Source organism: Sapajus apella, unplaced genomic scaffold (assembly GCF_009761245.1).
Source record: "Sapajus apella isolate SASKATOON/1434 unplaced genomic scaffold, GSC_monkey_1.0 scaffold108, whole genome shotgun sequence".
Classification (NCBI taxonomy): Eukaryota; Metazoa; Chordata; class Mammalia; order Primates; family Cebidae; genus Sapajus; species Sapajus apella.
In genome coordinates, this window is record NW_022437048.1 from 5,203,595 (window position 1) to 5,218,053 (window position 14,459).

At 37.7% G+C, this 14,459-nt stretch overlaps 1 protein-coding gene across 1 annotated transcript; it reads left to right on the forward strand.

Moving 5' to 3' along the window:
- The first annotated feature begins 619 nt into the window (after nucleotides 1-619).
- On the forward strand, nucleotides 620-13,679 carry AMTN (amelotin). The gene is made up of 7 exons (XM_032259334.1): nucleotides 620-673; nucleotides 4,556-4,639; nucleotides 5,615-5,680; nucleotides 6,614-6,703; nucleotides 10,462-10,497; nucleotides 10,927-10,953; nucleotides 13,393-13,679. The coding sequence occupies exons 1-7, from the start codon at nucleotides 620-622 to the stop codon at nucleotides 13,675-13,677; spliced, it is 642 nt and encodes a 213-aa protein (XP_032115225.1). The 3' UTR covers nucleotides 13,678-13,679.
- Nucleotides 13,680-14,459: the final 780 nt, after the last annotated feature.

The following is a 14,459-nucleotide window of genomic DNA, read 5'->3' on the forward strand; positions in this document are numbered from 1 at the left end:
TTTGTTAAATAAGCATAAGTTCCAGAGCAATCTACATAACAGACTTAATTTTTTAAACTACACATGGAGCCCTATATTTTGATGTTTGATTTGTATGTTCTTACTTAGATGATTAAAACAGGTACATCTGAGAAATCGTTTGGGAAGAAGACGGAGGTGAAGAAGCATTCACATTTTTTTATTGTCTGCATCTTTTTTTAATTACATAAGGCATGTCTCCCTGAAACACCTTCTTTTCAAATGGTAGACACTGGGTGATACAATGTCTGCAGCTAATAACCCACCTAATGAAATGTTGGGAAACGAAAGAAACCAAATGATTTAACAGACAGCTAAATCCTGATTGGTCTCTCAGTTTCCAATCTCCTGAACCTGAGTTTAAATTTCTTCTACAAACACATAAAATCATTGGAGGGTAAAATTTTTCACCAGAGTCAACTTGAGAAATCAACTGGACCTTGAGTATTGTACATTGTGCCTCCTGGACACAAAGGTAACATTAATTGACAGCGTTTCAATGAGAACTGTTGTTTTTAAAATATCATTTTTCTCTCAAAAGGAAAAAAAAATACAGTGGAAGATTAACACTGTTTTGTTGTTGTAGGTAGCAATTTGAAACATGAAGACTACCATTCTACTGTTTTGTCTTCTAGGATCAACTCAGTCATTACCAGTAAGTATGTTATGCTTATTTTACATGCCAACCAGCTTCAGCAGCGTCTCTAGTTACAGACCTACCTCTCTCCCGCCCTCCATCAAAACTGCTCTGTTTTGTGACTCATTCCTTCCGAGTGTCCAGTGTTTATTTTCCAAGGCAGAAAATGACAGGCTAATAAGGTATTGGTACATACTTCAATGTACTTACATTTTTTAAATGCATTCACTCCATCGTGGTAAAAGGTCAATTTTTTTGACAGAGCAATAGGCTAGAAATTAGGAGATAAATAAATGTCTTAAGTGGATGTTTATCTTAATTTCCAAAAAGAATTTTTTTTCTTGGCAACTAGTTATTTGCTCATGAATAAAATGGTAAACTATATTTTCTAATTTTTCTACTTGAAAATACTAAATATCTAGATTGTATAAATTCTAAAAAAGGCCACCAAATCATATGATACTAAAGGCATTTGGTATCATAAAATGATCAAAATTTTTGACTTAGAACATTTCTTCACCAATAGTATTCACATGAAAAAATAAAAAAGCACTAGAAGTTGAACACTTACTCCATTATTTTGTAGTCATAGAGATGAATGGTTTGTATCTCTAGGTGGACTTCTCTTTGACTGTTCAAGATGGTTCAAGACCATTAGGAAAAAAATTACAATATACTTGCTATGAAATAACAGAATAAAAGAAAACATTCTTAGCTGAGCCTCAAGCTTGCTCAAAACTTCTGCATCTATCCATACAATCAACAAACATTTATTAAAAACTCTTTATATGGCAGACATTGTGCTCATTGCTAAAGAAACAATAGTGAGAAGGGAAAAAAAAGGCATCATCCTTCATGGTGTTCACAAGGATTATAGACATTAATCAATTTTTTTATTTTTCTAACTTTTCTAATTTTTTATTTTCACTAGTGTCACTTGCTAATTTTTTATTTTATTTTTTACTCAAATGATTTTTTAAAGAAATGTTAAATTATAAATAATAACCGTGATTAGTTATGTGAAGGAAATGAACAGGGTGGAATTATGTTGAGGGAGGATGAAACAAGATATGGTAACCAACCTCCTTCTTACCTCCCAAATGCATCCGTGTGTGAGTGTGTGTGTGTGTGTATGTGTGTGTGTGTGTCCTCCTTGAAAGAAGTTGTCTGTAAAAATTTAATTTTCTAAACAAGGTAAAGTAGAAGGTTAGTTTTTTTATAAAACAAATGGTTCTTTCACTTCACCAAATACATTTACCAAAAGAGTCTTCAAAATACAGTTACTCTGGTATATTTAAATGTCCACATAATTGGTGAAAACTCAAGACAAGCAAAACCTTCCAGGAGCGCAGCTCTCAGGTGAGGTGGGCTGAGGTGGAACGTGCAGGCTACAGCAGATTGCTAATAGACAAGGAGAGCAGCTAGAAAGCCAGTGGGGCAGGTCAGGGGAGGCAACACTGAAACGTCTATTCCTGTAGAAACAATACCAAATGAAACATCAGGACACATAGACAAGCTATTTTTATTATTTGTAAATGAATTGTATGAAGTTATCATAATGGTATAAAGAGTGAATCCATTTGCAAATGTGGACACATACAACAACCTAGCAATTATTTTCAGTAGATCAAAAGTTTAAGGATAGGTACCAAATGGAAAACACGATTAGTAAAAAATAAATAAATAAATAAATAAATATAAGACAAATCAAAGTCACAGAAAGTGAAGACCCTGGAAGAAAACAAGATTTAATTCTTTCAAAAAGTATTTGCTTACTACATGCCAGACAGAGATTTATCTTGGGATGGATCATTGAATAAACCACAGTATTGCTGCCCTTGTGAAATCTATATTTTAGCAAGGAAACAAATGATAAATGGCGAGGAGCTTAAATCAATAGGTCACATGACAGGTTAGGAGATGGTGAGCACTATGAAAAAACAATCCCAGAGCAGGGTAAGATGGAACAGGCTGGTCGTGCACAGTGGAGAAGGGGCAGGCTGCATATTCAAGACAGCAGTCAGGTTTGGCCTCAATAGGCAGAAATTCAAGTAAAAAAGCAGGTGAGAGAGTGAAGCCAATGTCTGGGGAAAGAACATTCCAGACAGAGAGAACAGGTGGAAGTGGGACCCTGAAGGAGGAATGGACTTTACCTGTCCCAGAAACAGCAAAAAGGCTGGATGGCTAGAGCAGAGTGAAGGAGAGGAAACAAGGTGGGAAAGATCAGAGAGCTACTAGGGGCCAGGAGCATGAAGACCCTGTAGACCACTGTAGGGTCTCTGGCTTTTACTCTGAGTGAAATTGACAGTCGTTGGCTAGGCACGATGGCTCACGCCCATAATCCCAACACTTTAGAGCCCAAGGCAGGCAGATCTCTTGAGGTCAGGAGTTCAAGACCAGCCTGACCGCTATGGTGAAACATCATCTCTACTAAAAATACAAAAAATTAGCTGGGCATGGTGGTGTGCGCCTGTAATCTCAGCTACTTGGGAGGCTGAAGCAGGAGAATTGCTTAAACCCAGGAGGCGGAGGTTACAATGAGCCAAGATTGTGCCACTGCACTCCAGCCTGGACAACAGAGCAATACTACATCTCAAAAAAAAGGCAAAGAAAGAAAAAAACTTGGCTGTCATTGAAGGGACTGAGCAGAGGAGTGACAAGATTAGACTATTGTTTTCACAGGGTCACTCTGGCTGCTATGCTAACAATAGATTGTGGAGATTTTTTAAAATACTAATAAAATGTATATATATAGAATCTTAAAGCTGAAAGGAACCTCCTAGAACAGATAATACCAACTTCTCCCTTTTTTTTTTTTTCTTTTGAGGCAGAGTCTCGCTCTGCAACCTCTGCCTCCTGGATTCAAGCAACTCTCCTGCCTCAGCCTCCCGAGCCTCCCGAGTAGCTGGGATTATTGGCATGCAATACCATGCCCGGCTAATTTTTATATTTTTAGTAAAGACAGGATTTCATCATGTTGAGCAGGTTGGTCCTGAACTCCTGACCTCAAGTGATCCACCCACTTTGGCCTCCCAAAGTGCTGGGATTACGGGAGTGAGCCACCACGCCCAGCCCCAACTTCTTTTCTTATAACTAAGGGTGAAAGTCCAACGTAAAACCAAAACTACTCCAGGGTAACTTTAGGTGACTCAAGGGCTGGTGCAGACCCAGAGGGCCACACCCCTGTGCCTTTCAGGATGCTTCCAGGAGCAAAAGCAGACTAAGTCAACCTGCCAGAAGAAAAGTTTTCTTCTTCAGAGACTAAGAGCACTTACAGGGATGCTAGCACTGGCTCTGCTGCTCACCATGTCACGTTGGGCAGGTTCCTGTAAGCATCGGTTGCCTCATCTATTAAACAAAATGATACAACTAGACCGAATGTGTAGGAGGAATATTTTCAGATCTAAAATTCAGTGATTCATAATACACTAATAAAATATCCAGGCCAGGAAGAAAACTGAACTTCTGTTACAAGAGTGATGTGATAGGCATGATAAAAGTGGGAGGCTTCATGAAAAGTTAGTAAGAATGACGGCAGCTTACCTCCAGCCCTGAGAAAAAGCAAATGTGCACAGAGCTAAGGCACAGACTATATATTCATGTCCTGGAAAAATAGAAAGGCAGGTACAGAAATTAAATGGGAGCCAGGAACCACCACAAGAAATCCCATGTGCTCAGGTGCATCCTAGCCTCCTTCCCCCCCACACCATCGCACCTCTCCTGGGCTGCCATTTGTCCGCTCTACAATTGCATGTCCTACCATGCACATAATGTTTCAGGGATAAAACACACAGGGCCTAAAGATGAACATTTTTGCATTGGGGATGACCTGGACATAAATGGATACAAAACCTTAAACACATTCCTGCCTCATCAAATATGTATTTGTTTTCACAAAAGCAGCTCAAACCTGCTTTGGGACTCCCTCCCACAAAGCTGGCTCCGGATCAGGCAACACTACTAAACCAACAGCAGTCAAGTCAGGTAAGAGTCATGTACAAATCAGTAAAGAAAACATGTTAAGACTGGTGGATTTAAAATCAAAATTTACACAAAGACCATACAAGGCTGAACAAGAGAGAGAGGCTTTTCATTTGGGAGTGAGGAAAAGAACCAATATAATTTTCCAAAAATGTGCATAGGGAAAGCAAAGCACTGTAATTCTTTTTTATCTAAATAATAAATTGGTTTAGCAATGAAATCTAGTCAACTTTGAAAAGCAATAGCTACATCTATTTACGAAGCTTGGTCTTCCATGCCCTTGAGATACTATGGTATTTGCCAGCGATAGCAGGGAATCAGAGGTGATCTATAAAAAAATAACTGCAGACTTCCTCATGGTTTTGTTAAGTTTCATTGTTGCTGATGTGTTGATGTGTTGCTGTTCAATCTGTTTCCTCAAAGCATATTTAAATACTTTTGAAAACTGCATTATTTTTGGCTACTAACCTCCCTCCCACCTCAACTCTTCTTCTGCTGTGAAGGACATGACTTACCTACTTCTACACTTTGTGAAGTAGTACAATCAGATAACACTAGAATCTAAAGTCTTCTCTTGAGTCAACAGACGTTACAGAACACTCACTCAAGTCAGGAACCATTCACTCTCCTTAAGGAATCTGTGTCTTATACAATTTGGGAACCCTCTTTAAGAAAAAAAAAAAATTAGATATGTAAAATTAGGTACTGAAATAAATATTTATAATGTGATAAGAAATAAGAGTAAATCACAAACTTTCTTAAGCTGTTAAGTGCCATAAGCTTGAGACATTGTTAGGGCACCTCTCAGGGCCCCAAAAGTGGGCAATGCTAGGAGAAGCCCTGAGGCTTCATCTTTATTTACCTTCATGGTAAATCCACCTCTGGCAGGAGTGTCAATTACATGAGGATATCCACCATTGACAGAGCAATGGAAGCAGACAACCTCTTGTCTCATACATCACTTTCAATGCCCTGCAGGTCTTCCCTTCTTTAAGTCTGATACCATTAACGCAGATGCTTACACTGGGGCAAGATCTGCAACTGGTAAGTAATCTTTGATATCATTTTAATAGCCGTTGTGAAATAAATAAAATGCCTAATGTTACAGTGGAGGGAGCATGCATATGGGTGTGTATATCCACAAATGGAAACACACAAACACACATATTCATGTAAATAAGTTGAAAGACAGGAGAGAAGAGTCCAAGAGAGTTGGACATCATTAAAAGTTTTTCTTAGCAAGAGTCTCTAAACAAATGAATATAATTCTTTCCTTCTCCAGTTTCTCTATCCTCTTCTCCTCCTCTCTCCATTCCTCCACCATACCTTCCTTAATGCCCCTACAGCATCCACACAACCACATAAACACTATCACTAGTATCACCACCAATGACAGAAGCAAACTGGAAGAGATAGAAAGAACTTCAGTGTCTTCTTATCGAATATCTGTATAGATCTTCAGTCTTCTCATAGAATACCTGTATAATCTGTTTGGGAAGAAAAATAAGTTTCTTTCCTGATTTAAAGTGGAATTTTTTCGTGGTCCATTTTAAATATAGTTAATGTTTCAGACAAAATATTTATTCTGAACCTTATCATTTTCATGGGTAACCTAGAGGAGTTAATTTCTTAATTTTAAAAAAGCTATCAGAAAAATTTCAGGAACAACTGTTGTAGCCAAAAAGGAAAAGCAATGATAAAATAAATCGCCTAAGTAATTCTCAAACAGAATAGGTTAAATGCCAACAAAAAACTTTCCAGGGGAAAAGTCAGCAATAGCCCTTGTGGTTGTACTAGCAAACTAATTAAGTCTTTAAATTTCATCTTTGTGTCTAAGTACACATGCAACAGAATGCTATGTATTTACATAGCAAATCCTCCCTTTAAATATATTTTACATTTAGCAAATACATTTTAGATTCCTAAATATTCAAGCTGGGAAAAAATACAATGAAAGTCTTCTTCCTTACCCTACAGTTAAATCCTGCTGCAGGAATGACACCTGGTACCCAGACCCACCCATTGATCCTGGGAGGGTTGAATGTACAACAGCAACTGCAACCACATGTAAGTTGAACTGGACTTTAGTTTTAACATTAGAGAGCATTTTCTCTCACCTGAAAGCCTACAGTAGAAATAGAATTTTTTAAAGCTTCTCAAAAATTTTGCCCAGGTTATTAGCTGATGAATGTTCTACTGAACGTAGAACAGTATTTGGCAAACTGGTTCTTAATGAAAATTCATGAAAACATACTCAGAGCATGAAAACGTACCATGCTCAACCTCTCTAGAATACACTTTTAATGGATAACAGGAAACCTTGAAAAGGTGGGGAAGATTGAAAAGTGAAAACTATATGGGGGGAAATTGAGAGATCCCTGAATTTTTTTCTAGCATATTTTTTCTCTTGAAGACTTTCTGGGTGACCAAGATAATCTCAAAGAAAACTTAAGAGGTGGATAAAGTTTATCTTCAGCAAATCTAATCTTCCTATTTTTGTCCCCTTTTTTTCATTCCCTTTTGAAAGTCCCCAAGGACTTTTCAGTATTTACCACCTCCCACTATCACTTGCTTAAAAAAAAAAACCTGAAAATCCTCTTACACTAAGATACAAATGACATACTTTAGGCATCACCTGCTTTTGAAGTGTGTGCATTTTAACATTGAACAAATTCCAAATTTTTACCTTCTTGAAACTTTTCTAAATAGGTTCCAGAGGGCCTGGGCGCAGTGGCCCATGCTGTAATCCCAGCACTTTGGAAGGTTAAGGAAGGAGGATCACTTGAGCCCAGGCATTTGAGACCAGCCTGGGCAACATGTGAGACTTATCTCTACAAAAAATAAAATATAATAAATAGCCAGGCATGGTGGGGCAAACCTATAGTCTCAGCTACTCAGGAGGCTGAGTTGGGAGGATCACTTGAGCAAGGGAAGTCAAGGCTGCAGTGAGCCACGATTGTGTCACTGCACACCAGCCTGGGTGATGGAGGGGGATTCTGTCTCAAAAAAAAAAAAAAGAAAGAAAGGCTCTGGAGGAAAATACAATAATCCTTTTACAGCTTGACTAAGTTATTTGTAGATAACTTACTCTCCCCAACATGTGACCTCAGCCCGCATCATCCAACATAATGGTCTAATATTTTGTAGAAGTATTTATTATTGTGTAAGTAATATATGCCAATTATAAAGAATTTAGAAAATGTAAATTTTCTAAAATTTACACATAAGCAAAAAACAAAATAAAATTCACTTGAAATCTCATTAGCCACAATCAAACACTGTCAACATTCTAGAGTATGTCCTTCCAGTCTTTTTTCTGTACATATAAGTACATTTTTAAAGGAAATCTTGTTTTGCTATATTTAATGTTTTGTAACATGCTTTTTTCCACAAATATTATTTTGAATAATTTTCATGTTTTAAAATATTCACTTACAATGTTTTTAATGACTGCTCAGTATTCCATGGTATACTAAATTACTTATTATGCAAACCTGGGGGTTTTAAGTCTCTGCTTCTATAAACAACGCTACAGTAAGCATCCCTGTGACCAAGTCTATGACTATTCCAACGGCTATTTCCTTTCTTAGGAATAGAATGAATAGAATTTCTAGGGCCAAAGACACACAAACTATCTTGATAACAAAAAATTTGGTAATAAAAGTGACCCTCAGAAAAAGATTTGAGAAAGATGCATAAAAGGAGACTCTCTGTAACAGGTGATCACAGAATAATCTACATACTGATTGCCCAGCTTCAATCTCCATTGTTGCCCTCCTCTAACCTTGAAGGCAGACTTAATACATCTTCAGGTTCCCCAGAGAGCATCTCCCTAAATCAGGGCATTAGTGGAGCCTGGAGATGTTACAAAAGTTTCAGTATAGAGAGTTTCACACTGTACACTCTCTATGCAATATTATAAATCAATCCCCATTTCCTGTGGGAATTCTTCAATGTCTCTAGGCTGTACTACCACCAAGGGTTCCCATATCTGACCTTCTCCTGGGCACCTGTAGTCCTCCAACCCTGCCTCTCCCTGTGCAGAGTGGCTTACATCTCTGCCACAACCTGGACACCTACTGGTGGCTCACATTTATCAAAGAAAGGTGAACCATGTTGGTGAACTCTACAACCACACAATTTCTGGTCAAATATCAGCTCTACATTCTCTACACTTACTACTTATATGATGTTGACCAAGTTACTTAACTATTCTGTGGCTCATTTTGCTCAAAATTTAAAGTGGGCATCAAAGTAGAACCTTCCTCTACAGCCATGCAAAGATCAAATGAATATATGGAAAACACTTAAAACAATGCCTACCACATAATAAATGTACGATGTGTTAACTGTTAACGATTTCAAATTACTTCTTTATCAACAACTAAGCAAAAAGTCCTCTTTGTTGTTATATTGGTGAACAATTAGATTACCTTTCATTACAGTTTTTGCTTAGACAGCTATGGTTTCCTCTTTTTATCTTTTTGCTCTTTCCACTCCAACTTTCCATTAAAGAAAAAATATCTGTCTCATGTTCTCCTAAATCCAAAATGTACCAACCACTTTCCCATTGCCACCATGAAAGCTAGATGGGTTTTTGTTCTTGTTTTCATGCCCTTTTTTGTCAGTCAGTAAGAACCTGATTGAGAGTAAGGCTTTTTCATAAATGTATGTAATTTTTCCTTGTTGGCATTCCATAGTTCCATAATTGCTGCACCATCTGTCTTGGGAAACAATAGTTAAGAGTCTATTTCATAAGACTTTCAAATCCTCTGGATTAGTAATTATGAAATTAAGAGGCCCATTTTGATGACTTTCCTGACACTTTGAATTTTCTATAGAAATAAGAATAAATTTTTTAAACCTTAGCTTTCTTTGACAAACTTCAGGCCAGTTCTCAGAGTAGCAGAGAGTACTGGAGCATGCCAACACCTCTCTCAAATCTTTTTCATCCTTTGATGAACTAAATTCATAATATTTAGTTAGTTATCAGTGACCCTTGAATTATTTCTTGCCTAGTTCTAAGAGCTATACCAATGCCAAGGGTTCCTGAGCAATATTCTCTATAGTTGCTTTATTTTAACAGCAAAATGTCCAGGCAACTATTTCAAGACTAAATATATAAGCCTCAAGAAATCTTCGCATTTGAAAATAGTCACTGCATTGTTTAATGTGTCTTCTGAGATGCCATAGGAAAGAAATCTGTGCATTTTAACATTATTGTTACTTGAAATAATTTCCAGTTTGGAGATTGCTTGAGACCAATTTTTTTTGTTGTTCATCCAGTTTACTAACTTTTAAATATGGTATGTTGAACTGGTTTCTAAATCTTTCTGGGACTGATATTCTTTTTATAAGTTGGAAAAGTTACAAACTCCCATCGGATCTATGAATTTATATCTCTGATTATAGATAATACATTAGTAATAAATATCTGTTTAACAGATACTATATTCTTTTAAGAAGGTATCAATGGCCAGGCGCGTTGACTCGCACCTGTAATCTCAGCACTTTGGGAGTCTAAGCCAGGCAGATCACAAGGTCAGGAGTTCAAGACCAGCCTGGCCAACATGGAGAAACCTCATCTCTACTAAAAAATTAGCCGGGCGTGGTGGCAGGTGCCTGTAATCCCAGCTACTTAGGAGGCTGAGGCAGGAGAATCGCTTGAACCTGGGAGGCGGAGGATGCAGTGACCCAAGATTGTGCCACTGCACTCCAGCCTGGGCAACAGAGTGAGACTGCATCTCAAAAAAAATGAAGGTATCAATATTTATACCATCTTCCAGATCTTACCTTTGAATGAATTTTTCTCTCTTTCTTTTCAGATGTTACCAATTTTTGTCGCGCACCTTGGGGCCCAGGTAAAATTATGCTTAATATTGTCTTGATTTTAAATCACTTCGGTGTGAAATATTTATTCTTACCTCAATTCACTACATAGTTGTGAGGTTTTTCAATGTATTTTGCATTGTGTGGACACTGATAATCGTAAGAGCTTGCTTTCTGCATAAGCTTTCTTCAATGAACATCTACTTAATGATAGAAAAAAATATATAATTTTTGTATGCAGATGACCTCATATTACTCAAAGAATGAATGTTAGCAGTCACACATCATATGCTGACTTGAGTTTTGTAATATAGATCATAAGGCAGTTTAACATATTATTGGGAAGGCAAAATCTCTATAATCTTTGGAAGTATTTTAAGTTTTTAAGTGATGTTATACATATATTACTACAAACATATTAAAATGTGTCTAACAATTTGTATTTATCATTTTGCTTCTAGGGCACTATCCTAAGCTCAGAGGAATTGGTAAAAAAAAAAAAAAATTAAAATACTATTTCAAATTATTTTCAGTTCTATCACAATGTTTTCTGTCCTCATTTAGTCTCTTTTGAGCATAAATCCTGAATATGATGTGTACTACAATGAACTGAACATTTTTTTAGTTTCTCGCATTTGATTATCCTTGCTTTGTTTGGGGATTTCATTATACTTCTTTAGCTATTTTTCTGTTAATTAACTTAGCTTTGGTTTCCATTTATTGCTATCAGATTCAGTTCTATCCAGAAAGCCAATGCACATTTTTAACTTCATAAGGACTGCAGTCTAGGATTATAAACTGTTGAAACATATGCAAATGTAGAATAATATAAATATTGACTTTTTACAGGAAAGATTAAATTTCTTGACTTGGATTTTTAATTTTTATGGAAAAATATATTTTTTCCAGCATCAGATAGTGCTGAATGAACTCTTTCCTACACACAGAAAAAAACTGGAGGGCTGAACCCTAAATAAAGTTCATATCATCATTGATAGACACTTTTTTTTTAGACGGAGTCTCACTCTGTCACCAGGCTGGAGTGCAGTGGCGCGATCTTGTTTCACTGCAACCTCCACCTCCCAGGTTCAAGCAATTCTTTTGCCTCAGCCTCCTGAGTAGCTGGGACTACAGGCACGTGCCACCATGCCCAGCTAATTTTTGTATTTTTAGTAGAGACAGGGTTTTACTATGTTGGCCAGGATGGTCTCAATCTCTTGATCTCTTCATCCAGCCACCTTGGCCTCCCAAAGTGCTGGGATTACAGGCATGAGCCACTGCACCTGGCCTGCTTAGACACTTCTATGCATTCCTCCATAGGTCCTTTTTTAGAGAAAAGGACTTGAATTAATATGATACCTAAACATGACAACAGAACAGAATTGAGGCAATATTTGGAAACACAGTTATTCAACAGCTTTTCTATTATGCAAAATGTAGATATTTTCTATATTGTCCATAAATAATCATCAAATGGGGCTAGTGTCTGCTTTGCCAACATTGATACATGAACATCCATATCCTGCTACTGAGGTTCTTCTATATAACCAGCACTTCAGCAGATCCTTAATATACGTTGCCTCCAACCTTCCCCCAAAGCACAAGGCAGATATTTTTGACCTAGCTGTACAGATAAAGAAACTGAAGTTCAAGAGTTTAAGTAATTAATGCCTCAAAGGCAACAACAAGAAAAGAGTGGATCCAGATCCAAAGCTATTTTTTCATCTAATACACTAGCGGTTTTTCAAACATTTTTAATACAACCCACAATAGCAAGTAGATTTTTCATGCAGCTTAACACACACACACACACACACACACACACACACACACACACACACACACACACTTCATGAAACAGTATTCACCTTTACTATATAGAATGCTATACTAGCCTACTCTCTGTTTTATTGTTTAATGATGACTGTCACCCACCTTTTTTACTTCAAAACTGTGGATATCACAACTCTCAGTTTGAAAACGTCTATACTCTGCTCCTATCTGTCATCCAGCATAAGTCTAATTCTGGTTTCGATATCTCTTAAATGTAACACAGTGTTTCCCAAACTTCATTCCTTGCTCAGGAAATCCAGATGGCATAAAATACTAGTTAAAAAGGCAGTTGCTGGGTCCTGCTCCAGACTTGCTCAATCAGAATCTCTCTAAAAATGAAAAACTCCAATAGAGAGGAGTTCTTTATGTATCCTCAAGGAATACACAATAGCTGAATTGCCAGGATAAATGTTTCTAAATGAATATTCCAAAATGCCTTTCAAAAATACATCAAAAAAAACTTGAAGGGATGAAAGCCATCAGGATTAATTAATCTATTCGAATCAATTTTTCCATTAATTGTTAATCTTATAAATTATATATTTTTTGAAAAAATTTGTTATGGGCAAAAGGAAGATTACATTTTAGGTTAATAACAGAGATAAAGCCCAACATAAAAAAAAAAATGTAAAGGGATGAAAGCCATCAGTATTAATTGATCTACTTGAATCAATTTTTCCATTAATTTTTAATCTCTTAAATTATATTTTTTTGAAAAGAGAATATTATGGGCAAAAGAAATATTACATTTTAGGTTTAATAACAGATATAAAGCCCATCATGATTATATGGATTTTTCCACCTTAATTCTACCTCCAGATCCAGCTGATAATAATAAAAACAATTTATTATTGGCTTGATTCTGGCTTTCCCTTTCTGAGGGAAATGGAGCATATCAAAGAGTACCAATATTGAATCAGGCTTGGCTGGAGTAAGGGAGTATTTCTCCTGAGGAATGCCAGATCTTTGCTGTCTTCTCTGACTTTACTCTCTCCTTCTTGACATTCCTACCCAAACTTGCTCCCCTCAAAAGAGAAATGGCTTTAAAATGTGTTGCTTTTAACTTTGTTTTCTGTTTGCCTCCCTCATTCCAGCCATTGGCCCCACAAATCTTCACAGGCCTTATCATTCATTCCTTGTTCCCGGGAGGCATTCTGCCCACCAGTCAGGCAGGGGCTAATCCAAATGTCCAGGATGGAAGGCTTCCAGCAGGACAAGCAGGTGTAAATCCTGCCATCCAGGGAACTCCAGCAGGCCACCTCCCAACTCCCAGTAGCACAGATGATGACTTTGCAATGACCACCCCTGCAGGCATCCAAAGAAGCACGCATGCCATGGAAGAAACTACCACCGAATCATCAAATGGTAAATTCTGCTAGCTTGGAACATGCTTCTTGGTTATAAAAGTCATCTGCAGATTTAAAAAGAGTAGTTCTTTGTCTTGACAAATGCAGATCTTAATAAGATTAGGAAGCCCTTTTCACTCACAGTTGATTCCAGCAACATGAGGGAGTATTTTTACCTGGCCACCAACCCTACGGTATTAACACTGAAGGAAGAATTTGTGTGAGTGTTTTTGGTTGTTTTGAGACAGGGTCTTGCTCGTTAACAGCCCAGGCTGGGGTGCAGTGGCGTGATCTCGGCTCACTGCAATCTCCACCTATCAGGTTTAAGCGATTCTTGTGCTTCAGCCTCCCAAGTAACTAGGATTACAAGTGCGCGCCACCATACCTGGGTAATTCTTGTGTTTTTAGTATAGACAAGGTTTCACCATGTTGGGCAGGCTGGTGTCAAACTCCTGACCTTAAGTAACCTTAAGTGGGAGGTCCACCTCAGCCTCCCGAAGTCCTGGGATAACACGTGTGAGCCACCACGCCCAGACACACTGACTAATTTTTGTATTATTTGTAGAGACGGGGTTTTGCCATGTTGCCCAGGCTGGTCTAGAACTCCTGGCCTCAAGCAATCCACCCGCCTCAGCCTTCCAAAGTGCTGGGATTACAGGCATGAGCCACCTAGCCTGAAAGGCTTTTAATTGTTGGCATAACACAGCTCCATTTTGGGTCAAAGCTGAAAATGTTTGGAAGCAGACTGTGTTCCTCACCCCAGCACACACACACCTATACACACAGAGGTCTATAGCAGACACACTTCAGTTCGT

Coding starts and splice junctions, on each gene's coding strand:
- AMTN (XM_032259334.1), top strand. CDS start 620: ATGAAGACTACCATTCTACTGTTTTGTCTTCTAGGATCAACTCAGTCA. Junction 4,640..5,614: donor ACCAACAGCAGTCAAGTCAG/GTAAGAGTCATG, acceptor AATGCCCTGCAG/GTCTTCCCTTCTTTAAGTCT. Junction 10,498..10,926: donor TCGCGCACCTTGGGGCCCAG/GTAAAATTATGC, acceptor TTTTGCTTCTAG/GGCACTATCCTAAGCTCAGA.